Source organism: Camelus ferus, chromosome 18 (assembly GCF_009834535.1).
Source record: "Camelus ferus isolate YT-003-E chromosome 18, BCGSAC_Cfer_1.0, whole genome shotgun sequence".
NCBI classification, from domain to species: Eukaryota; Metazoa; Chordata; class Mammalia; order Artiodactyla; family Camelidae; genus Camelus; species Camelus ferus.
The window spans coordinates 16,501,089-16,527,647 of record NC_045713.1 but is presented as its reverse complement, the minus strand read 5'-3'; the positions used below and the strand labels follow the sequence as shown (position 1 = coordinate 16,527,647).

Genomic DNA, 26,559 nt, shown 5'->3' with positions numbered 1-26,559 from the left:
CCAAATAAGAGAGAAGAGTTATTTACAAAATAATTTTGGAAAAGCTGCTTTGAAAAAAAAGTGGACAGATATTTTAAACAAAAGACACATACCTTGGACCATATTTCAAAATAAACTCTAGATGACTGGAGAAGTGAAACAGGAAAGTCATGGAAAAGGAACACAAAACAGCAGAGTATTTTTAAGTAATTGTAGGGGTGATATCTTTCTCTGCTTTAAAGTGGTGAAGAAATGAAAATGGACAGCTGGAGGTCATACAAATTTAAAATATCTGCCCAGCGGAAGAAAAAAAATCACAGAATTAAAATAAGACAGAAAACATGTTTGAAAGCCATTTGCATGAAATATGGCAAACATATGGTTAATCCCACTACCACCTAAAAATTCATTCGTATTTATAAGAGAAACAAATGTTTCAAGAGTAGTATAATAATAACACAATAAGAATTAAAGCAACTTGAGGTTGCATACAAAATTGCAATGAGATGAACTGCAATTTAAATGCTCTGAACTTGAGACAATGTTTTGGGAGCATCACAAGAAGGATGCTGCTCACAGTGGGGAGGGGGCATGTACTTTCCCCTGGGCTTGGACTGCACAGGGAGGAAGGAAACTGCTCTGGCCCCAGACAGCTGCCTCCCTCCACATCCCCTGGGCTCAAATATCTGACAAGCAACTTCTACGGGCAAAGTACTTGTCACTCTGTGATGGCAAGGATTAATTTGCAATTGACAAAGGTTAATTTGGTAACTTCGGCTGTGGAGCCCAGAATTTACAATGGTATCTCTGGGTACCATGTATGGCCTGTGGGCAAGCTCTCAGCTTCATCTCTAATTTCACCTTCAAGTTCATCCTCCCTAGAGCTGCCAGAATAATCTAAAAAGGCAGATGTGGTCACGTCATTCAGCCTGGTTCCCCAACTCTTTCTTCCATCATACTTTTACCCTTCCTATCTTGCATTTAATTTTGCAATATAGATTTACATTTATTGCCTAGTCAAACATTTATTTTATTAACACAAAATATATACAGTCTCATCCCATTTCTGTAATCTGAATGGTCCTGAATAAGTCATTATGCTACTATTCCCTGATGGTTAAATTTTAGACATTTTCAATGGGTTTTCTGTTTCTGACCATGAAGATTTCATTTTCTTATACTACCTACACCTCACACACACATTTCATCTCCTCTTTCTTCCAATGCAGTCAGACCATAATTTGTGGTTTAATCACTATTCAGTATTTACATTCATATGACAATATTGTTCACAGCTGAACCACAGAGTGTGTGAAATTGCAATTCCTCTCCTGAGGAACTTTTGTTTTTTTCTTGTACTAACAATTGCTTTCCTTTTTCACAAGCCTTTTGTGTGTGTGTGTGTGTGTGTGTGTGTGTGTGTGTGTGTGTCTGGCCCTAATCCAGTGCCAAACAACCTGAAAGAATGGTAAATTTTGTTGTTGTTGCTTGCAAAGGCAACAAAAGCAAAAATGAGTAAGGGGGACTAAACCTTGTTTCTGCACAGCAAAGGAAACCATCAACAAAATGAAAAGGAGAAAATATTTGCAAATCATAAATCTGATAAGAGGTTAATATTCAAAATATATAAATTCATACAACTCAACTGCAAAACAAACAAACAAAAAAACCAATCTGATTTTAAAAGTGAGCAGAGGGGATCTGTAGAGACATTTTCTTAAAGAAGATATACAGATGGCCAACAGGTCCATGAAAAGATGCTCAACATCACTAATTATCAGGGAAATGGAAATAAAAAGCACAATGAGATATCACCTCACACCTGTCAGAATGGCTATTAACAAAAAGACTAGAAATAACAAGTGTTGGCAAGGATGTGGAGAAAAGAGAACCCAGTGCACTGCTGGTAGCAATGTAAATTGGTGCAGCCACTATGGAAAACAGTGTGAATGTTCCTCTAAAAATTAAAAATAGAACTATCATATGATCTAGCAATTCCATTTCTGGGTATTTACTTGAAAAAAAAAACCCACTAATTCAAAAACATATACGCAACCTCCCATGTTCACTGCAGCATTTTTACAATAGCTAAGATATAGAAACAAACTAAGTGTCCATGGATGGATGAATGGATAAAGAAATTTGCAACAACATGAATGGACTCCTCGAATGCATTATTCTAAGTGAAATAAGTCAAACACAGAAACAAATACCAAAAGATCTCACGTATATGTGGCCTGTTAAAAAACATGCAAACAAACCCAACCTCATTGATAGAACAGATCATAGTTGCTAGGTGTGAGGGGGTTGGAGTGGGCCAAATGGACGAAGAGAGTCAAAAGGTACAAACTCCAATTATAAAATAAATAAGTCACTGGGATGTAATGTACATTGTGATGACTGCTATTAGTAATAACACGTTGCACGTTTGAAAATTGCTGAGAGAGTAGACGTTAAAGTTCTCATTACAAGGAAAAAAAGTTCTGTAATTATGTATGGTGATGGATGCTAGCTAGACTTATTGTGGTGTATACAAACTTTGAATCATTATGTTATACACCTGAAACCAATATAATGTTATGTGTCAACTATTCCTCAGTTTAAAAACATCTCTTTAATGCAGTAAGAACACTAGATAATCAGGTAATTCTATCCCCTGGCCCCCTTTGGAGACATACCTCCTACATCCCTCCATCTTCCTGTTCCAGTGCGGAAGGGTTGATCTCTTGGCCCCCTACACAGCTGTCACCCTGCAGTGTTACCCTGAAACTATCACTTCATCATCTTTCTGGGATCTGTTGTTGATACTCTCCTGTTTGAACCCCCTGCTTCCTCAATCCTAGTCTCATTCTCTTTCTTAACTTACTCCCTTGTTTTATTGGAGCATATCCTTGAGTAGCTTCCTGAAAACAAGGAACGCAAGGAGGGATAAGACTGTTGAGACCCTACGTAAATGTGATGTATTTACTCTGTGCTTACTCTTGGCACAAAGTTTTCTGTGGTTGACCATAGCATTCTAAGTTGAAAATAATTTTTTCAACTTGTCTCCTAGTTTTTAACATTGCTGCTGAGAAACCCAATACCAACTGTATTTGATCCATATTTTCTCTCTGAAAGCTTTTAGGACTTTCTCTTCATTCCAAGCTGTTGTGAAATTTTACATTTACATTTTGTGATGTGGGTTTAAACATTTATTTTTTCTTTTCATCCATCACGTAGGCACTGGGTGGGATATTCTAATTTGAAAGCTTATGGCCTCTAGTTCTGGGAAATTTTCTTGTATCATTTGTTTGATGATTTCTTTCTCTCTCTTCTCTGTCCTATTTCTGATACTCCTCTTACTTGATGTTGGATCTGCTGGACTGATCAAATTCCTTTTTAATCTTTTCTCTCCTATTTTTCATTTTTTCCAATTTTTCAGAAGATTTCCTCAATGTTATCTTTCTTTTAGTGAATAAAATGCTATTTATCCAGCCTTTCATTGCATTATTTACTTCTATCTTATTTCTAACTTCCCAGGTTTCTTTTTTAGTCTCTGATTATTACTTTAACAAAGCATTTGATTCTCGTTTTGTGAATAAAACAAAACATTCCATGAACCCTCTACGATGTTAACCATAGTTTTAAAGTTTGTGATCTGTTTCTTCCAAATGCCTTGTCGGTTGGTGCAGCTGTTGCTAAGGCCTTTTATAACAGAGATGCTCCTGAAGTGTCTAGGGGTACTGGTTCTCCTTTCTCATTTTAGAGTAAGACAGCTCTGTGTAGACAGCTGGAGCCTTACTAATATTTAATGAGCAGAACCCAGTCGTTTCAGGGGTCAGGGGGCACTGTCAGATCTATTGGCCTTTTTCTTAGGCTGGATGGTTTCTTCAGAGTGGATTCTTCAAACTCTTGGCTACAGGAGTGTGAAAGCCTAGAGAGATAATGAGGCCGAGGGTGTTCCCATTTAGTACACAGCCGTGTCCTTTGTCATCTTATGAACTAAAGCCCAAGAGTTCATCTTCTCCAGAGACTAAACCTCCCATATTCCACCAGGTAGAGAAGGGCAGTCTCTAAATGTGCGAAGTTGGAGAAAGGCTCTGGGGACGCGGCTGCAATCCTTGTATTCAAATCCACCTCCCAGCCATCAGAGGTACCCAGAACTTCCAATTCCTGAGTCTCTGGGGTTCTGAGACGCGACGAGGCTACATTCTTCTGTTCTTCCCACCCCTTCTCATCATATAGGACGCTGGGTCTCAGCCTCACCCATTTGCTATGTCAATTGCCATTTACCCATTCTCTTTCCACCTTCCAAAACTCTGTAGGTGTTTCTACCTGCTGTCGTAGCCTCACCTGTTTTTGTCCTTTATAGGCTGCCATCCTCTCTAGTCCTTTACTATCACCTCAGTAAAGTTTCCAGAGGGACTAAATCTAAGTGGTACATTCGAGCCACCATGCTACACTACAGAGCTCCACTGGGCTATGCAATCTTCCCTGGGTGCGCCCTGTTTTTATTTGCATCCCCAACTCTGCTCTGGCTGTTTCCCTACCTAGTTGCCTTTCTCCCTCTCTCCTCTCTGCAATTTTCCAACCCTTAATGGGCCTTCAAGATTAAGCTTACACATCATCTCAAACCGGAAACTTTCCCAGAGCCTCCCTGTACATACTGTGTATGTCTCTGGCCTGACACATCCACACAGACCACAATGTGCTGGCCTGATCGGCCTGCACATCTGTCTCCCTCCCTGGACAGGAATTATGTAGGCAAAGACTGTCTTACCCAGTGTTCTGCCACTGTTGTGGGGAAAACCATCTGGCACATAATAGGTGCTCACTAATATTGTTCAACTGACCCATTTCCACTAAGCACCATGCTGGAAGCATCTTCATTCTCATAGGAGTGCAGAAAATATGGCTTTGTTTATTTGCCAACGTCCAAATAAGAAAGTCTAATCAGAGAGCACCAGGAAATGAAAACAGCCAGATGTTTTTGAGAGAAAAAGTCCAGGAACACAAAATAGCTTCCAACAGGGGTGATGTATGTTTTCCTAGTGATTCAAAATGAATATATGCTTATTAGGCAGGGAGAGAGATTTAACAGGTTTCTCAGCTAATGCTGCAATTTTAAATCCATTTAAGATAATTTTCTTTATCTTGAATCTATTTTTCTCGGTAACCAGGATACTTAACTGATTTGTACAAAATCCATTTGCAAAAGAAATAATCTACTCGAAGCAAGGGCACACTCTAAATGGAAAAAGAGAGACATTACAAATCTCACAGAAAATGAAGAATCCGTTTGAGAAGCCAAGGAGGACTACTGCCTAGAAAATAAGATTTTTTCCCCCCCAGCACTTTGACTTTACCACCAATCTCTCTTCTGTCTTTCACACGGAGAAAACAAATCATTCTTAAATCTGAGAGCACGGAACAAAGACCTCTCATAAACAAACCAAGATGCAAACAAACTGTTTAAAAAGGTAAGACCCTCCAACAAAACTGATATGTTGAAACAACTGTAGGCTGGACTTTCAACCTATCAGCCGGGAAAAGGATTTCTTAAATGCCAGTACTCAGTTCGGGGTGGGGGGTGCGGCGGTCTAGTTGTAAATTCCAATAGGAGTAGAAACTGCTAGGAACCTTCTGGAGGAAAATATCACTGTGTGCATCCAGAGCCTGCAAAAGTATTTCTACAATGGGGTCTTTAGAAGTGTGGGTTAAGAAAGTAAATATCAAATCAATATACCTAAAGCTTTGAGTGGGTAGACATCAAAGTGTTATTTGTAAGAATGAAAAATTGGAAATAACCTAAATTTCCAACCACGGAAATAATTATCATAACTAAGTAATGTCAGAAAATGCTCATGAAATCATGTTAAATAAAAAAATAGAAGAAATATATCACATGCTCATAATCTCTGTAGAAAATAGACTTGAAGGCAAGATACTAAGAGTTTGCCAGTCACCGTCTCCAGGTAATGAGACCATGGTGATTTTTTAATTTACTTTAAAAAGTGTTGGTATTGAGGACCTTTCTGTGTGTTTCTGTATTACTTTCATTAAAATTTAAAAATTGTATTTAGCTAACATTTCATAATCAACAGTACTGTTTGTTGATTACGGAGGAGACTAATGAGATGCACGCTCCCCCATTAGTTACAAGGAAGAAATGTCACAGCCACGGGTCTACACCCAACAATCTGTTGAAGTAAGCTCCTCTGAATGACCGAATCAGAACTTACTTGGTGGGACGATAATCCGGAATGGAACGATCCAGTGAGATTTTTTCACTGAGGTAGGAATTGTAGCCATACTTCTCATGAGGCCCCTTGGCTTTCTCCTCTTCAGCTGGGGAAAGGGTAGCAGGAAGGCCCCCTTTGCCCCGCCCACCGTAACCTTCAATGAGCCCAAGGGATTTGGATAAACCTAGAAAAAGGAGGGGGGAAAAAAGAATTATTTGAAAATAACCATCTCAAGGTATGTCACTCAAGCTTAGATGCAGCTTCAGTGGAAATTTTAACATTACCCATCACATAAAAAATTACGTCCTCAGCTTACCAATATCGGGACACGCCCTGAACACATTCACATGGAGAGGAAGGTCAAAGCAACTGTGAGTTGCGAGGTTAAAGCTGGTTTCCAACGAAGAGCCGTTCCCCCTCCTTTTGGGAACTGGGGAGCACATGGGGTCTATAAAAGGGAGAGACTGCCAAAACCAGAGGACGTGTGGTCCAAGAAGGACCCACAAAAAGGAGAACAGACTGTCGCCCCTGCCTGCTCTCTTTTCTCTGTGGGCAATTACCACAAGGCTAGAGATGCCGGGTACCGCACAGAATAAGCAGAGCCAGCCACGAGGAACCGCCGACTGCAGGTGTTTTTGCTTCATCTGAACAGAGAATAATAAACAGATTGATTTTATCATCAGTTTAAAGTGTGTAGCCGCCTGACACCGTTCTTTACCTAATGGTTTTATTTAAATCTCATCTAAATGGCAAAAGGAAACATAAAATGTTTGAGAATAAACAACAGGGAAGAAAAACCCAAAAGGGTGATAGCTGTGCCAAGAAGAGTAGGAGGCCTCGGTGACAAGCCTCACTGAGAAATTGCGTGTTCCCAGGATGGTGGCAGCTTTATACCTATTGTTCCATTACACGATCAACAGCTTGATGGGCAATTTTTAAATCCTACAGTTATGGGAGGTTTTACTTCTCGGCTTGAAAACTTTTGTTGTTAAAGGCGCTCATTCTCTTTCACTATTTCAAATGCTCAAGCTGCTCTTCCACCCTCAAGGGCACACACACGCACACGCACACACACACACAAACCACTTTATCCACAGAAGTCTCTTTGATGCCACCGGCAGGAAGAACATGGACCGGAGATGTAAACAGCATCCTCAGTTTTCACGGTGGGCAGCCCGCAGAACCTCGGAAGACCCTAACCTCCCAGGACAGCATCCTCAGGCAAGTCAAAGGCCAGCAAATCTGCTCCAGTCACAGGATGGTCCTCCACCCCGTTAATGGCAAGACTTGCATTCCCTTTCCTGCTTCTCTGAAAATAGACATCGATTTTCTGTGATACAAGATCAAAAAGCAAAGGTTGACCAAGTATCTCAGGGTTGGTCTCAAGTGAACATCATTTTTCTACCCAAGAATCTCTCCACTGTTCCCTGTGTTCTTCAGGAACCCTGACATCAACAGAGAGTTAGATGACTCCAACACTTCCTACCTGTTTTCTGGTCCTTAATCTCTCATTCCATGTCAATGTGCAATGGCCATTCCCATAAAATCACTTTCACTGTGCTCCAAAATCTACAAGAACGCTTCCCATGTCAAGAGCAAACATTTGTGCTGGGTTTTAAAATCACTTGTGATCGAACATCACTAGTGGGAGTGAAAAATGGTGTAGCTATTTTGGAAACTAGTTTAGTAGTTCTAGTAGGTATAGTTTTACCATCTGACCAGCAATTCCAGTGTTAGGTATATACCCACGGGAAAGGAAAAGATATGCCTAACTTGTACATAAATGTTCACAGAAGCACTATTCATATTAGAGAGATGTCTATCAACTGAAAAATGATTAAAACAAAATGTGGTATATCCATACAATGAAATATTATTTGGCAGTAAAAAAGAATGAAGGCCAGATCTTCCTCAACTTACAAAAGGGTTACATCCTGATAAACCCATCATAAGTTGAAAATATCATAAGGTGAAAATGCATTCAATACACCTAACCTCCAGAGCATCATAGCTGGGCCTCACCTACTTTAAACGTGCTCAGAACAATTACATTAGCCTACAGCTGGGTGAACTCATCTAACACAAAGTGTGTTTTATAATAAAAAAAAAAACAAAGTGTTGAATATCTCATGTAATTTACTGAATGCAGTACTAAACACGAAAAACAGAATGGCTGCAAGTACGTTGTTGTTTCCCCTCACAGTCACTTGGCTGATGGGAGCGGTGGTTTGCTGCCACTGCCCAGGCTCGGGAGACACTATCATACTGCACACTGCTAGCCCAGGAAAAGATCAAGACTCAACATTTGACTTATGGTTTCTACTGAATGTGTATCATTTTTGCACTATCATAAAGTCAAAAAATCCCAAGTCAAACACCAATGTAAGTCAGTGATTGTCTGTAGTGATACACACTGCAGCACGGATGAACCTTGAAAACATTATGCCAAGTAAATAATGCTGGCCAGGAAAGACCACATATTGTATGATTCTATTTATCTGAAATGTACAGATGAGGTACAACTCTAGAGACAGAAAGTAGATTTGTATCTGCTTAGGGGTGGAGGGTATTCAGAGAGGAAATGGGGAATGACTGTTAATGTGTATTGAGTGTCTTTTTGGGTGATAGAAATGTTCTGGAATTAGACTGCAGTGATGTTTGCACAACTTGATGAATATACTAAAAGCCACTAAATTGTACACTTTAAGTGGATGAATGGTAATGATGTGAAAATTATCTCAATAAAGCTATTTTTAAAAACACACTTGTGAAAGACAATTCTATTTCTAGCGAGATGGAAGCCTAAAACATGAAAACCTTCCAGTAAAATACCTAGAAATTCTGAACAAAAAACATAAAAAATACGTTAAACATGTAGCTAAGCTTGCAGGAGAGAAAAGGTAACTCCCAGAGGTAAGTTACAATCAGAGCTGAGACTATATACACTGAGATGGGGTGAAGGATAAGTTGTTCATCAACTAAAGGTTGAAGTTTTAGAGCTCAAACATGCACAGAATCTGAGGCCTTTTGTATGCCTTAAATGTTGCATAATTTCTAGTTCTGAAGGCACTGGGCTGAACAGTGGCCCCCTGTCTACACCAAACCTGACAATAGGACCTTATTCAGAAGTAGGGTCTTTGGATGTGTAATCAATCAAATTTATATTATTGGTGGCCTCATAAGAAGAAAGAATTTGGACACAGAAGTACAGACACGTGGAGGAAAGAAGGCTATTTGACAGCAGAGACAGATACTGAAAGATGCAGCTACAAGCCAAGGAATGCCAAAGATTGCTAGCAACTCCCAGAAGCTAGGAAGAGGCAAGGGAGGACTCTTCCCTAGAGCCATCAGAGAAAGCATGACCTAGCTGGCAAGTTGATTTCAGACTTCTAGCCTCCAGAACTGTGAGAAAATAAATTTCTGTTTCAAGCCACCGAAATTATGGTAATTTGTTATAGTAGCTACACAAAACTAATACAACAAATACAAAAAAAGAATGGAAATGGATAAAGAAAATATGTATCATGTAGATACTAACCAAAAGAACGCTGAAATGGCTCTATTAACATTAGGTAAAACAGACTTTAGGGCAAACAGCCTTATGGGGATAAATAAGGTCATTACATAATGATAAAAGTAACGATCCACCAGGAAACTCTTAAGAATTATAAACTGCCATGCATCTAAAAACATAGCTTCAAATTACATAAAGCAAAAACTGACCACATTACCAGGAGAAAATAACAAACACACAATAATAGTGCAAAATAGTAACACATCTTTTAGTGCTGACAGATAAGGACAAAAAATTGGCAAAGATACAGAAGAACTGAACAACAAAATGAACAAGTTTGATCTAATGGACCTTACACCTGACTTTCTAATAATTGCATATTCTCTATAAGAACATATGGAACATTTAAACAGTTGTCAAGCCACAAACAAGTCTCAATCTATCTTACAGATCACCTTGGAGCATAAAGCAATAAAAAAACAGAAAACAATAGTAAAAATATTACAAAGGGTCCATTTGGCAATTTAAAAATACTTCTAAAACAAGTGTGGTTCAAATAATCATATTGCCATTAAAAGACACATGCAATTGATAAACTGTGAAACAGTACACCTCAAAACGTATAGGACGTTGCTACTGCAATATACTTGGAAGGAGTTCTATAAATGCATATGGGATGGAGGCGGAAAAAAGAATAATTAATAGGGTAAGCATTTAACCCAAGGAGCTAGAAAAGGAAGAGAGGAACCCAAAGAAAGCAATAATAAACAAAAGAACAAAAAGTAATAACACATACACACACCCAAAAGAAAGACATGAAGGAAGAAAGGAGTAAGAGGGATGGATGGAGAGAGAGAATGGAAGGAAAGAAGGAAGGAAAGGAGGAAGGAAGGAAGGGAGGAGGGAAGGAGAAAGTGAGGACGGAAGGAGGAAGGAAGGAGAAAAAAAGAAAGAAGGAGAGAGAGAGAGAAACTAAAAGAAAAAAGGTGGCAGGTGAATAATTTCAGCAAGACTGGAGAAGACAGAGAGAGAGAGAGAGAAGGCACATGGTCCTTTCAGGGAGGACTTATCTATTCATCACAGTAGACACAGTGCCTAGGTCCCCCAATATTTTTAGGGGCTCAGGAAGATTTTTAAATTTCTTTTAAAATCAGAACAATGCAGTTATCAAATATAATTTTTAACATTTTTTATGAAGGAAGCAACCTATGAAGACCAAAGTGCTTACAGCCCATATAAGTCACGTGCAACCTTGGTTCCCTTGAGGTTAAATGTTTAACTATAAGTGACAAGATACCGAAATCATGCAGAAGGAAAGTAACATGATCTTGAGGCATAATTTGTAATGTTTATCTAGAAGAGAGCCAGCACAAGGACAGACCGCAGTCACTAAACATGGGGTCAGCTACCATTTACCAAGCATCCATTGCGTGCTGGGCACGCTGCTAAGTGCTTTACATGTGTTCTATCATTGTTTCCTCCAATCTCCTGACACCCTCAGGAGGAAGGTCTGGGAGTGATCTCTATTTGACAAATGAGGACACCGAGTCTGAGACTTTACTAACTTTGCTGAGATTCTGTGGCTGGTAAAGGAAGCTAAGACCTGAGTTCTGGATGCAGTGAGAGATTCAAGGGAGGATAGAACCTGGGCTCTGTGACAGAAGGAGAGCAGCCCTGGGGCTCCTGCAGCAGCCCAGACAAGGGAGGGTAGGGGCCTCGTTTTAGGGCACAGGTGGTAGTGATCAAAAAGAGAGCAGAGATTTGGGAACGATTTCAGAGATACCATCACAAGGCAGGATGTGTTAGGGCAAGAGAGAGAGAAGTTGAGTCAGCCTCAGGTTTCCAGTAAGAGGACTGGGTGGTGACACCACTCACAGAGACAGAAGAAAGTTCAAGGAGATGCATTCTGGTCTCTCTGTGTGGGATATGGAGCACCCATAGGACATTCAGATGGAGTTGGATGTCCGGTGGGGAGCTGAAACACATGAGAACAAAGTTCAGAAGGTAGCGGGGGCTGGAAATATGAACCCGGAAGCCACCAGTATGGAAAGGGCTGTAGCCATGATAAGGGGAGGGAGGTTGGGGATAGGAGAGATGTCGAGGGACAAGGAGAAAGGTAGACAATGCTCAGGAGGTGCTCCCTGACCACACTCTTCTTATGTTTCCACCGTACCTAGGGTAGGAGTTGCATACTTTAGGACTTACCCCTTTGGGCACCACACACATGCTCCCTCACTGAAGCTTCATTTGAAACTCTGGGCTTTAAGGAACCGAGACTTCAAAGGACGGAGAAACACCCCAATACGAACCAAGTGCTTAAGCTTCCTGTGGTCCTTATCAATCCATTTGACCACTCTCCATCCATGGATGATCATTGTTTAGGGTTTACATTTTAAAAATGCTTTTGTATCCATTTTTCTCTTAGACAAGCAGGGTAGATAGCACCATGATCACTTGAGAGATGAAGAAATGGAGGCCTGGAAGGATTAAGTCTTTGACCATCCAAAAGTAATGAAGATGGAATAAGACATTCCTGCCAAGTCCCAACATATACACAAATGCTCTGTCCAGGAAATGTAGGAAGGAAGAATCCAGCATTCAAAATATGCTGAAGAACGGTAAATAAATGGTAATGGACTCATTGAAAGGACTACTATACAGCAATGAAAATGGATGACTTTACTAATAAATGGATACCTCTCATAGACTTAGGACAAGCATCAAAAATGCATAGAATTCAGGGGGTGAGGAAGGTAGAGCTCAGTGGTAGAGCATGTGTTTAGTATGCACAAGGTCCTGGGTTCGATCCCCAGTACCACCACTGAAAAGAAATAAGCCCAATTCCCCACCCCCATAAATAAATAAATAAAAAGAAACTTCCACTTTAAAAAAATGCATAGAATTACATTTGTTTGAAGTGCCAAAAACTAATCAAAATATAGTTCAGAAATAAAAATCTATGTATTGAAACCATGAAACAGCAATAAAAAAGAGAGTTGAATTATAACTGGAGAAAGATACATAAAGGACCTCAAGATCCTGGGCAAAGCTGGGAGGTAAACACAACTAGTATTCATCATATAATTATTAGCTGACATGTATGGGATACGTACGATGTGTGAACTATCACACAAGTTTAAAAGATGAGAGATTACTGCAGTGAGTTTTTCTCCTGGTTATGTATGCTCTTGCTATTCACCCAGGATTTCCCTCCCCAATATTTGTGGCCTTTTCTCACAAGCCACAAACTCAGCCTTCTGCGGTTTTCTTGCCAGCATGGAGCCCATGGGTCAAGGAGGGAGGCTGCCAGAATGGGGCAGAACTGACCTTCAACTTAACTCAGCAGCTTCAGTGGAAAATATCTGATTCTTCCTCTTATTTCATCTGTGCACCTCTTTTTCTCCCCTTAGGAAGACAGCATTTCTTTTGTCCAGTCTGAACAGACCGCTTCCCATCCCAGGTCATTAAATGCCACCTCGGGAGCTAAGATGTGTCTCCGCCATGTTGGCCCAGCATGCTCCCCTGGGCAGCCTTTCCAACGCAGGCAGAGAAGCCAAGGAGGGACTTGATTATAAAACGCACAGGAATTAAGACTAGGAATGCAGGCTAATCCTACCAAGGACACACAGGGAACGACTCTTCCCAGTGAGATTTTTTTCCCCTTCCTGTGGCATTACTTCTTCTCACTTAGCAGCCTCAAAAAAAGATCATTCCTCACCGTGCGATGTGACAACTATGAATTATATATTTTGTGGTCCATGTGCTCCCATTTTCCCCCCAATTGAATCTGCCAGAAAGGTTCAACAAAGCAGCAAAAATTTTCACTGGCATTTTAATGTGCGTACTTAGCAGGCCCTGGAAACTCTTGGCAACTGTAAATAAGAGTTCAAGGTCACCAACAAGACCTAAGTTGGTCTTCACACAGCTGGGAAAATTTGCCACTGGGACAAGTTGGGATGGCTCCATGCACCCAAGGAACCTTCTTTTCTGAAGGTGCCCTTTGCTTTTTGGCCAGAAGCCGTTGTAGCCACTGCAGACTGATGTGAAGACGCAGGCATGGAAGTCACAATTTGGCAAAGGGAAGAAGGAGGGAAAGAGGGAAAGAGGGAAGAGAATGAGGTGGCTGCTTGGCACCAGGCTTGAGAGGACTTAGCATTGCCTTTCTTTGCCTACAGATACTGCCTCCTGAGTTACTGTAGTCCAAGACTGCGGAGCCAAGGGTGCTAGTAGGCAAGAGGTTGAAGAGAAGGAAGGAGGAAGAACCAGTTGAGGTCAGCTATCCCACAGCAACTTTACCGAATACTCTGCAAGTTTCTCTCCACCTTTTTCTCTGCTTCATGCCCTAGGAGACAGACCTACAGAGACAGCACCAAGGGTTCCCTTGCCTTCTGGCTTTGGGTTGGGCTCAACCAACAGGAGCTTCCTTCAGGAGACTGATGGATGGGAAGAGTGACAGGTTGGGGTATTTATTCCCCAGCTCCCTCTCAACCAGGCAATCACTTGGTAGAAGCTGCATTTTTCTTGGCAAATTTGCTATCAAGCAACCATCTCCAAGGGTGAGGCTAGGGTTATAGCTAACTCTGTGTTCTGTTTTTCTGTTTACTTATTTAATTTTTATCTAAGTATAGCTGATTTACAATGTTGTGTTAGTTTCTGGTGTACAGCATAGTGATTCAGTTATATATACATATATATATATTCTTTCTCATTATAGGTTATTATAAGATATTGAATATAGTTCCCTGCACTATACAGTAGGACCTTATTGTTTATCTGTTTTATATAAGTAGTTTGTATCTGCTAATCCCAAACTCCTAATTTATTCCTCCCCCTGCTTCCCCATTGGTAACCATAAGTTTGTTTTCCATGTCTGTGAGTCTCTTTGTTTTGTAAATAAGTTCATTTGTGTTATATTTTCAATTCCACATATAAGTGACACCATGTGGTATGCTTCTTTCTCTGACTTACTTTACTTAGTATGATAATCTCTAGGTCTATCCATGTTGCTGAAAATGGCATTATTTCATTCCTTTTCATAACTGAGTAGTATTCCATTGTGTGTGTGTGTGTGTGTGTGTGTGTGTGTGTGTATACATACACCATATCTTTATCCAGTCCTCGGTTGATGGACATTTAGGTTGCTTCCACGTCTTGGCTATTGCAAACAGTGCTGCTGTGAACATTGGGGTGCATGTGTTTTTCAAATTATAGTTTTCTCCAGATATATGCCCAGGAGTGGGATTGCTGGATCATATGGCAACTCTATTTTTAGTTTTTAAGGAACCTCCATACTGTTCTCCACGGTGGCTGCACCAAACACTGTGTTCTGTTAGCCACACCCTCCTCTTGCCCCTTCAGGCCTTGACATGGCAACTGCTTCCTCCTCTGTTGCTCGCTCTAGAATAACTCACCATCCCTGGTCATTCCTTGTTGACTTCCCTTAATTCTGCCCGAGCCTTTGTAAATGTGTTGCCAAAATCTCTTCAATCACTCCTTCTGAGTGTGCCATCTGTCTCCTGCTGGGATCCTGACAGATACAGCATCTTACCTCTCCCCGTGGGAAGACCTCTCGCATGGTACCATGTCTAGGCAAGGATGTTCACCCCAGGGCCTGACCCATAGAAAGGTCCTAAAAATGGCCGAGTATATAGATGAGTGGAGATGAAATATGGAGACTGAACTTGGAACCATCTGCCACAGTGATGTCAAGAAAGAAATGTAAGTATCCACAAGAAAAACAGCTATCTGGAGAAGAGAAGGGGGATTGAGACCACATATTATAGTATATTTGTATTCATAAAGAAAAAGACAGCCCACACTGATGAATGTCATGGGGAAATCAAGCCTGAATAGGGCCATTTGGTTTGGCAGTGAAAAGGGCTCTGGTGGCTTTAGAGACAGCCATGCCGATGATGGGAGAGTTTCCAGGGCGGTTAAAAAAAAAAAAAAAAAAAAAAAAAGGAGGCAGGAGCTGAGGCTCCCCTCAGTCAGGATGCCCGGGCTGGGGCACGGAGAGGTTCCTGTGCTAATGGTGTTTTGTATTCTGGCCATAATTGACCAGATATATAATGTAAAAAAAAATTCTATTTATAAAAGCAACAAATATTGAAGTACACCTAGACATAACTTTAACCAACAGGAAGGAGATTACAGAATTTTACTAAATGGATAAAATAAAACATATATAAATTGGCAGAGGGAGACATTTTTAGCTAGAAGACAATGTTATGAAGATACCACTTCTTTTTAATGTATAGATTTAATGTAATTCTAAATGGATTTTTTTTCTGAAACATAATAAAATGTTCTGAAATTAACCGAGAAGAACACAGAGGTGCTAAAGCATACACCTCTTTAAAAAAGAATAAAAATGGGGGGGGGGGGGCTTGCCCTGTCTGATACTAAGTTAAGAAATAAAGCAATAATAATTAAAGTGGCATGGTGACAGGGAGGAGATTTTACATACATGCCAGGAGGTGAGGCTCTCAAATGTTTTTCCTAACAGTCATCCAATCTTCCAAACATTAAGTTGTTAAAAATAAGCTCCACTTTTGAAATTTAAAGAAATTCTTAGTGCAGCTGAATTTCTGCCGCAGAAATGATGAGGGAGCAGCTCCCTCTCTCTCACACGGAGCCCAGGGTCCCTGAGGTGCCCTTGCTTGCTAACTGCTCAGCAGGAGGAAATCACTCGGCCGCCTTGTGTCTTCCGTTTGGCCCAAGTTCCACGGGCTCCATCCACAGCAGCAGCAGAAATAAAGAGCCAGGGCTGTAAATCAGCTCCGGCTGCCTGCCCGCCTCCCTCCGCATAGCTAAGGACATCATTTTCTCCAGGGTTACAGTTTAAACTTATGAGTTTACAGATAACCAGCATTATTCTTTCAGAAACAGGGACGGGACTCATAACAGAGGCAGAAAGTCCAGAACAGATAAGAGACCAGAGCAAAATGCAATCTGGTGCCCTGTCAACTCACAAAGCTCCTCATCATCTCGGCAGGCACAGCCCCGTGTGGAGACACACACACGCGGCACACACACACACACGCACACACAGCCAAGGAGCCCAGCACATCACATGACCTTCTTCCACTGGGCAAGCCTATGTCAGGGCATCTCTACAGAGGCCCCCACTCCTGCTGGAAGTCCCAGAGTCCCAGGGACATCCCACACGACGCTAAAGCGTTTGGAAACTGATAAAACTCATAGACAACCAGGAAGTCACAGCCAGGAGCTTAACAATGAGCACTAACTCCAGGCTTACTCCTGGCCAACATCCCCATATGCCTGGGAGAGCGAAGGGGCCTTCCTGACCAAGCCAGCATGCTGACAGAGGGGGGCGGGGAGGACCCCCGAGAAATGCGCCAAGAGGAGCCAGGAAGACATGGAACCCACCCGCGAGGAAAACATACTGAAAAGCTCTCATGATTAAGATAGTGAGGGAATGGGACAAGAAATGACAGGCGGATCAATGCAACGAAAAGCCAGTCTGGAAATACTGCCAACAGAGAGAGAGGAAGCACCATTTTTGGATACAAATGTTAGTTTTACTGACAAATGTTCTGTAAACCGACAAATGCTCATTAGATACAAGGCATTACGTAAACGCTTTAATCACTACATAGATAATATTAAAGTTAAACATACATGCTAACATATATAAATGTGTGCTAAATGTACGTATATATTTACTTTTATCTAGCTGCCTAAAAGTCATTACTCAAATGACTCTTGCTGCTAGTTCTCATCTCTTGACTCTGTTCCTCCCCTCCATCGCTTCTGTCACCACCCGGATTCAAACTCAAGTCATCTCTTCCTTGAGTTATTGCAGTCAACTCCTAACGCTGTGGCTTTCAAAGTGCGCTTTCCAATGTGCAAATCTGACCACTGCTTGCTTAAAATTCACTAGTGCGTCCCAGCTACTTACGGGAAAAAAAATCCCCAAATTGTCATGAGATATACAAAGCTACTCATGAGCTGACTCCCTACCCAGCCTCATCCTCCACCTTCCTCTCTATTGCACCCTTAGTTTTAGCTGCCCTGCCCTCTTCTGATGCTTCTAAACAGCCACTACCCCTCAGTGCCTCTGCTGTAGTCATCCTTGCTACTCAGCACAGCCCTGCACACCTTTCCTGAGCACTTCCTCAACCCAGGAAGTCAGACGCTGCTCCTCGGTAGAAATCTCGACCACGGCATTGCTCATATCATATCACAGGTGTCCTTGACTGTTCGCTCACAAGAGCCCTGGCTTCTCGCAAACCTGGAAACATCTCTGTGTCTTACACACAGTCTGGCACAAAGTAAGCACCTCATCCATGTTGTACACCTGAATGAATGGATGAATGAGCAAAGAGTATGAATAAACGAATGACTAAGTGCACTGTAAGCTGGGCTGGCCAGTTATATGACCGTGTTCTAGTGCTGATACAGAAATCTCCCGGAGACATGTCAGAAATGGGTCAACACTGCTTCATGAACTCATGTCAAATCATTATTGACTCCCCAGTTCATATATTAGTATGATGATCTTGACATTTGTTACCGTCTGCATTATTATGATGATTTTGACATTCTCTGTCCTATATCCTCAGCGCTCCCCAGACATGATGTCCAAAGGTTATGTTAATCTTAATATCTCAAAATGAATTCATCAGAGTTCAACTGGATCGGCTGCTTCCTGGTGGAAGAGAATGAAGTAAATCATTCTAAGACAAATGGTACACTTGGGGTTCAACTCACAATCCTGAGTTGGAAGGAAGGAGAGACCAACCCCCGCCCCCCGCACTGCCCTGCCCCATCAAGTGTGGGAATTCCAAAGAGATGGCCACCCAGTGGGGACTGTGTTCCTCCAGGAATAATGAACTCACCACCTTGTAGGGCAGGGCATTCCTGGTTTCCAGCTCAACTAGATAAAATTTCAAAGTGTTTAGCTTGGAGTTCTGGTTCAAGATGGAGACATCGGAAGGTCCTGGGGTCGCTTCCTCCCGTGGGCACACTGCGTCTACAGCCACATATGGAACAATTTCTTCTTTAAAAAACCTGAAGGCTGGCTGAATAACAACTACACTCTGGGCAAACAAGGAGAAAACTGCACTGAAGCAAGTAGGAGAGGCTGGCACACAATCTTACCATAAACCCCATCCCTGACACAGTGACCCACCATCAGGAGAAAACTCAAAACCCAGAGCTTCTCCCTGAGGAGCAAAGGCTTCGAACCCCACATCGGGCGTTCCAACCTTGAAGACATAAGCTTAAGAGAGAAGCTCTCCAAACATCTAACTTTGAAAACTAACAGGGCTCGCAAGACTGAAGCAATCTGAGAATTCGCTCTTAAAGGCTCATGAGCTTGGACGCGCCCATCCCAAGGCCCAGCTAAGAAGCAGCTGGTCGATAGTGTCTAGACTTGAAGTGAAGGAGGCCCCCTTGTTTACAGGAAAGCGTCGGTCTCAGGGGTGGGCGTGTGCATCAGCACACATCTAGGAGCTTCCTGGAACATTCTCCAGGGACTGGAACTGGCAGGCGCCATCTTTGGGCCCTCCCTCCACTCTCGAGCCCCAGTATCTACCAGAAGAGTGCTCCTACACGCGTCTGTGACCCAAGTTTTTTGTTGGCTAACATCCAGGGGATGTCACCTGATCGCCTGGCTCTGGAGGCCAGTAGGGCTTATGTTCATTGGTCCCTCAGGGCTGTAAACAATGAAGAAAGAGTTCTTAAACAGCTACCACCCACAGGCACAGGAAGAGGCAGCAGACCCAAAAAATCGGTCCTTCTGTGAAGGAGGCCAATTAGCTAATCGTGACGGTGGTCTGAGGCGAAGGCGTCTAATTAAACACGCATCTAAGGGATAACTGTAATCCCGTCTAGAGCCATCAGAGGGCGTGCTCTCTTTGCACTCACCCTCTGCCGCGCTCCAGAGTGCTCCAGTGTTTCTGGAGGGGAGCTTTACAAGCGCCGGGTGCCCTGGTTTTTATGTCTAGTGTCCCAGTTTTTGTGGCTGCCACCCAGGGGACACGACTTGTTTGCCTGGCTTTGATGGCTAGGGGTGGGGAGAGACTGCAGTACTGGGTCCCACAGACTGTGGAATCAGAAAGTTCTTGGCAGGCTACCACCCCCGGGCACGGCAGGCAGCAGACTGAGGCACACCCTCCCTACCCGTGTCTTTCCATACAGAAGACCCCTGTTGTGTCCTGGTGCTCCAACCTGACGGGCAGGCTTCAGGGCTGGCACACATTTAAGTGGCCCACAGAGCTGCTGTCCAGGAATGTAGGCCGTGGCCGCCATCTCAGTGCTCTCCCTCTGCCTCGCTACAGCTGGCTGGTATCACCCAGAAAAGGGCTTATTCACTCACGTGAAGCCCCCGTGTTTGCAACTGCTGCCCAGGGGTCACCTCCAGATCACCTGCCTCTGGTGGCTACCAGGGTTAATGTTGTGGTCCCACAAGACTGTGTATATTTGCCTACTTTAAAAAGCTGATGAAGGAATAACCCTCCCAGACTTCAGACAATACTACATAGCTACAGTAATCAAAACAGCATGGTATTGGTACAAAAACAGGCACATGGATCAATGGAGCAGAATAGAGAGCTCAAAAATAAACTCACTGTTAATTAATCTTTCACAAAGGTGGCAAGAATGTACAATAGAGTAAAGACAGTTTCTTCAGCAAATGGTGTTGGGGAAACTGGACAGCTGCATGTAAATTAGTGAAGTTAGAAGACTCCCTCACACCACACACAAAAATACACTCAAAATGGCTTAAAGACTTAAACATAAGACAAGACACTATACACCTCTTAGAAAAAACATAAACAAAACATTCTCTGACATTAATCTGAGCAATGTTCTCCTAGGGCAGTCTACCCAGGCAATAGAAATAAGAGCAAAAATAAACAAATGGGACCTAAAAAGCTTACAAGCTTTTGCACAGCAAAGGAAACCATAAGTGAAACAAAAAGGCAACCTACAGGATGGCAGAAAATATTTGCAAAAGATGAGACTAACAAGGGCTTAATCTCCACAACTTAATAATAAAAAAAAAAAAACAACCTAATCCAAAAATGGACAGAAGACCTAAACAAGCAATTCTCCAATGAAGACATATAAATGGCCAATAGGCACATATAAAATGTTCACTATTACTAATTATCAAAGAAACGCAAATCAAACTACACCTCACACCAGTCAGAATGGCCATCAATTCAAAAGTCCACAAACAATAAATGCTGGAGAGGCTGTGGAGAAAAGGGAACCCTCTTTTGGTGGGAATGTAGTTTGGTGTAGCTGTTATGGGAAACAGTATGTAGATTCCCCAAAAAACTAAAACTAGGCTTACCATACAATCCAGCAATCCCACTCCTGGGCATATATCCAGAGGGAACTTTAATTCAAAGAGATACATGCACCCCAATGTTCATAGCAGCACTATTTACAATAGCCAAGACATGGAAGCAACCTAAATGTTCATCAACCGATGACTGGATAAAGAAGTTGTGGTCTATTTATACAATGGAATACTACTCAGTCATAAAAAATAATAAAATAATGCCATTTGCAGCAACATGGATGGACCTGGAGACTGTCATTCTAAGTGAAGTAAGCCAAAAAAGGAAAGAAAAATGCCATATGGTATCAAACACATGTGGAACCTAAAAAAAAAGACAAGTTATATTCTCTAATATGTGGCATTTAAACGTACATACATACCAAGCTCACAGATACAGCGAACAGACTGGTGGTTGCCAAAGGCAGAGGGCAGGGATGGGAAAAGTAGATGAGCTGTTTTTGTTTCAATTTTTCTGGTTTAAATCAACCAAATTTTTAAAAAATGTGTAGCTTAGTATCTTCTACCCAGTGGTCTTACTTCTCCCTTTTACATCTCTCATGCAAATAATTACACTTCCATGTAATTTTCAAGTATTTCAAGACATTATCACAACCTGTCCTCATTTGTCCTTTTTTTCCAACCTAAACACAGCCATTCCGTCAACCATCTTCGTATGACCTTGTCTTCAAATTGTCCCTGATGTCTTAGTCTGCTTGGGCTACTGTAACAAAATTCTAACCACCAAGGGGCTTAAACAGCAGACATTTATTTCTCCCAGCTCTGGAGGCTGGGGAGCCCACGCTGGAGGTGCCAGCTTGGGTTGGGTTCTTGGTGAGGGCCTGCAGACAGCCGCCTCCTTGCTGGTCCTCCCTCCCATGGTGGAGGGAGAGCAAAATGTGCTGTCCTCTCCCCTTATGAGGGCATTAACTCCATCGTGGGGACTCAGCCCTCATGATCTCATCTAAGCCTATTTAATTCCCCAAGTCCCCACCTCCCAATACCATCACATCGGGGGTTGGGGCTGCAACATACGAACTGGGGCGGGGGGACATGAACAGTCAGTCCAGAACAGATGGCCATCCACTGCTGGATTCTGTCCTGGGAGACAAAACGATGACTAATAAGTCTCTGGACATGCGCTCCCCACCCCCGGAGCCAGAACACTGGAAGTACATTTTCGCCCATTAACCAAACTGTTCATGCAGCCTCTGCAGTTCCAAGAGGTATGAATCACTGTTATGTGCTTTAAGTACTTCTGGAACAAACTGTCTATAAATTTTCAAACTGCAGTTTTATTCCGAATGACATGTCTTACACGTGTTATGAACTTTACATTTCCTGGAATCTTTCTACAAAGATTATTTAATCTGATCCTAAGACTAGCCCTGTCCACTGTCAGCAGACAAGAATTGGGAGGCCCAGCGAGGAGGAAGAACTGACCTTCAGATCTCGGCAGTCAGGGGTGGGTCTGGAACCTGGGTCTCCGTGGAGCAGGTGGCCAAGCACGCCTTAATGAAATCCACTCTCAGGTTTTATGCCACTGTGATGGAAAGGAATGCCACTCCCAGGGCCAGACAAAAATCAGCATAAACAGCCCCCTGTGTGCAGAGGTGATAAACATGTATCTCTGGCTGACACATGCTGCCTGAATGTGTAGGTGAAAAGAGTATTTCTAACAAAATAAAGAAAAGAGATTGCCGATTGTCAGGATTGCTTGGAGCAAATGGACGAGAGACGCTGACTGCACAGGTTAATTGTGTCAGTTGGCCTCACATCACTTACAAAACTACACAAAGGAAAATAAAGCTGACCCAGGGCTGGGCAGGAAATGCTGAATTGAAGAAAGCCCTCTGCCACGACCCAAGAAATCTGCTGGCTTCACATGCACACAAGACACCGCAGGCCAGGCCACCTGTCGCACTCACTAAGCGCCTGCCGGTCCCAGCAGCTTTCAGAGGAAATTCATCTCCTTCCTTCTCGTGCCCCGAGCCCTCTGAGGATTCCACTCCTTCAAGAGGAGGGAGGGAGGGCAGTGAGGGTTAGCAACCACCTTCACCAAATTCTGCCAAAAGCATATAATTTTTTTAATGTCCTATGTGTAGACCCACAGATTTTGAGGGACAACTGTGGTCATATCATAGAAGGTAAATTATGAATTCAGAAGAAGGATAAGGGAGAGTAAGACACACAAAAGTGAATTACCTTAGGAAAATGTTGCTACTTCTTTCGCCCACCCAAAATGGATCAACATTACCTTCCTTCAACACACACACACACACACACACACACACACACACACACACACACCCCACCATCACCACTACCACCACTGTCATCACCATCATCACCATCACTACCACCACCACCACCCTCCCTAATTACTTATAAGAACCTGAAAATAAAAATACCTACTCTTAAAAAGCCATTCAGAAGCACCACAAGTTTAAAAAAACACAGATCCAGTTCCTTACAAACAGACCCCATGGACAAGATTCCATTTACTTATAAGCAAATTTCCTCTTTTCCCTTTTCAGCACTCCCCTGAGGCGGTGCCTTAGACTTCTGTTCAGCAAATCTCTGCCCTCCACGCCCCTGGGAGGGGTCCACACCCCTCTCCATTAATACTGGGCCTGACCATTTGGCTGGGCAGAGTGTACTCCCCCACCTTAACTTCGGGCTTGGCCATAAGACTCGTTTTGGGACTAGTGGCTGTGACATGAGCAGGGGCTTGAAATGTGCTTGCACCTTGGCCTCTTCATCTTGGTATCACCATGACAATGTGCTTTGGGTGGCCCACTGGTCCAGGGAGAATGAGAGTCACATGGAACAGCCGGATCCCATGTGTAGCTTAGACCAAGCCCAGCTCAGCTCAACCCAGATCAGCCGAACCTCAGCTTATCTGAAGACACATGAGAGAAAGAGTGCCTTGAAGAATAGCTCCCTTTCACATTTCTGGCCTGAGCAATGAAGAAGGTTGGACGTTGGTGCCACCGACTAAGATGGAGAAGCGGGGGAGGAAAAGATTTGGGGTGTGAGGTGGTGTGACACAGAATCAAGAGCCTGGGTGGGATATATTCCACTGGAGATGCCTAGAAGACGTCCAAATGGAGACAGCAAGCATATGATATGGGATGAGGTCCAGTTTGGAGATATAAATTGGGATTCACCAGTGTCTAAAGGGAATTTAAAGACACGATCCTTGAGGAGTCACCTAGGCAACGGAGATACACAGAGAAAAAGGAAACCTGAATCCCGAGGCCCAAAAAGAGAAGAGCCAAGGAAGCAAGGCTGAGAGGAATGCTATCAGAACACCTGGCAATGGTGGGGTCCGAGGACCGACCCTTGGATGGGGTGACGCCGAGGCATCAGTGAATTTTGCAGAACCAATGCCAGGGAAGCAAACCCCAGAGTAGGCTCGAGAGAGAACAAGAGGTGAAGAAACAAAGGCAGCAGGTCCAGGCAACTCTTACAAGGAGTCAGCTGTAGAAGAGAGCAGAGAAATGTGCTGCTTCTACTCCAGGTTTCATTATGGAAACACAATGACCCTGACAGAAAAAAATAATAAAGCTCGGCCCGTGTGGGTTGTGGGTCTGTAGATCCCAGTGCTGGCTCCACCCCAGTCAGTGACGGCCTTAGATGGCTCCCCGCCACGATGCTCACACAGGTAAAGCAGGGACGTGACTGAAGAGTGTCCGAGACCCCTTGGAGCTCTCAGATTCCATGCCCCCCTCGCTCTGCGGCTCCAGTGTGGAAACACATGTGACAGAACGAGGACACGGCAAGAAAGCACATCCGTCAGTAAACGCAGAGCGTGGAATGGCTGGATCTGGAAATCAACAGACTTCCTTATAGGGGTTTTGTGGCTCCGTGTGGGAAATCGTCAAGTCTCTCAGCACTTGATTCAACCCCCGGAAATTAGAAGGAGGGAAGAGGCAAAATTCCTCTTTACTGAGGTGGACCCAGCCAGGCACGGCAATATGAACGCTAGCCTAGGATGTATGCACTGGGTGTGCAAGTGGTAAAACCCAGCTTCCTGGGGAATTCATACATTCGGCAGATACAAAGTAACCTCACTCCAATAAATATGAACCGACCAAATACACAAGAACCTAGACTCTCAGGATCATGCAGGGCTGCTCCAGGCCTTGACCCAACACAGTGTATTTCCTCCGCACTGATGCCAGGACAGAGTCCAGCCTCAGAGTAAATGCCTCTAGAGCTACAAACTCGCTTGTGAGCCCCCAGACAGCCTACTCCGTGGGGCTCGTTTGCAATGTTCTCTAAACAGAGTCACCAGAGCCTCATCAATGTATTTTCCACACCCTGGCCTTAATTCTGCCTGTGAACACACAGGAAAAAAACTGATTCCTTAGAGCCCCAGAGCTATCAATGCCACCGTGATCCCCGGAGCACAAGGCATCCTCTGACCGGGATGGATTTCTGCATCCTCACACTTCTCCAGTTCGCCTCTCACGCGCCTCACCGTTCCATGTGACTTTGGTTTCCTCCCTTGCTAGAGTTCTCAGATGAGAAAACCAAACAGGCCCAGCAGAGGTGCGTATTCCATGAAGAAAAACACACCTGTGTCCCCCAGTGGTTAGCAGCCCTGCCCAGCTGAACCTGGAGGCTGCGGGTTTCTGCAGGTGAAGCAGCGGAATGATCTGCACACTTCACTAAAGAGAGATGCAAGCAGATACTATCGACCCAAGGAAGATGCACACACTTCCATGCTCCAGGTATTCCCCAGCGCTTAGAAAATGACCTCCGTGGCCAGAGTTTGTGCAAATAATCTGTGAAAGAAAAATAGTCTGAATTACTGCTGTTGGCTTGAGAAGATGTGGAAACCCTGGAGGGATGAACGACCTACAGAACCTGTCTATTCGAAGAGGCCCCAGCATTGAACCTGTTTCCATTTCCAAAAAGCTGCAGTGAATGGATGTGGAAGAAGTGTCTCCCTCGCCCTTCTTCTGGCCATCTGGTCCACTCTCCAGCAAGAGCTTGTTAACCCCAGGCCAGGGCCAGAACATTCAGGAGGTGTCAGGCAGACACCTGCCCAAGTGTGCAGGTATGTGGGTGGCATCACCAGCCTCTCCTCCCTCCAGAGGGTCAGCAGGAGGTGCCCATGTGACACAGTGCACATTTAAGATGGCCCGGAGGAGCTCCTTAACTTGGGATGTATTTGCTCATATCCCTCCATCTTGCAGAAATAACAATCACTGAGGCAAAAATCAAGAATTGCGAGAACAATAAATCACTGAGAAGTGACAAAACGAAATTATGGATAGTCCTATTCGGGTTCCTAATCTGAGGCAGGTGTGGGCTGGTGTGCACGGAGGCAGTAGATACTGTGCACAGGTGGTCTCGGAAATGTCCAGCCACTCCCAGCTAGCAGAGCACCAGGGACCACAGGCAGGGACCTGGCCCAGCCCATCCTGTCCGCCCTCTGGGTTTGAGCCACGGTGTCCTCCTGGGTCCTAGGCAACCTGTGAGGCTCTTGGCTTCCCCTGGCTTCTGCTCTGGTTCCAGCT

General features: G+C 43.4%; 1 protein-coding gene across 2 annotated transcripts in view; it reads right to left on the bottom strand.

The window, feature by feature from the left end:
• GALNT17 (polypeptide N-acetylgalactosaminyltransferase 17) overlaps positions 1 to 26,559 on the bottom strand; it is a 364,964-nt gene that overhangs the window by 224,606 nt on the left and 113,799 nt on the right. For both annotated transcript variants that reach the window (XM_006189465.3, XM_032460329.1), the window contains exon 2: positions 6,201 to 6,384. In XM_006189465.3, the coding sequence (XP_006189527.1) occupies positions 6,201 to 6,384 (184 nt within the window). The remainder of the gene's footprint in view (positions 1 to 6,200; positions 6,385 to 26,559) is intronic.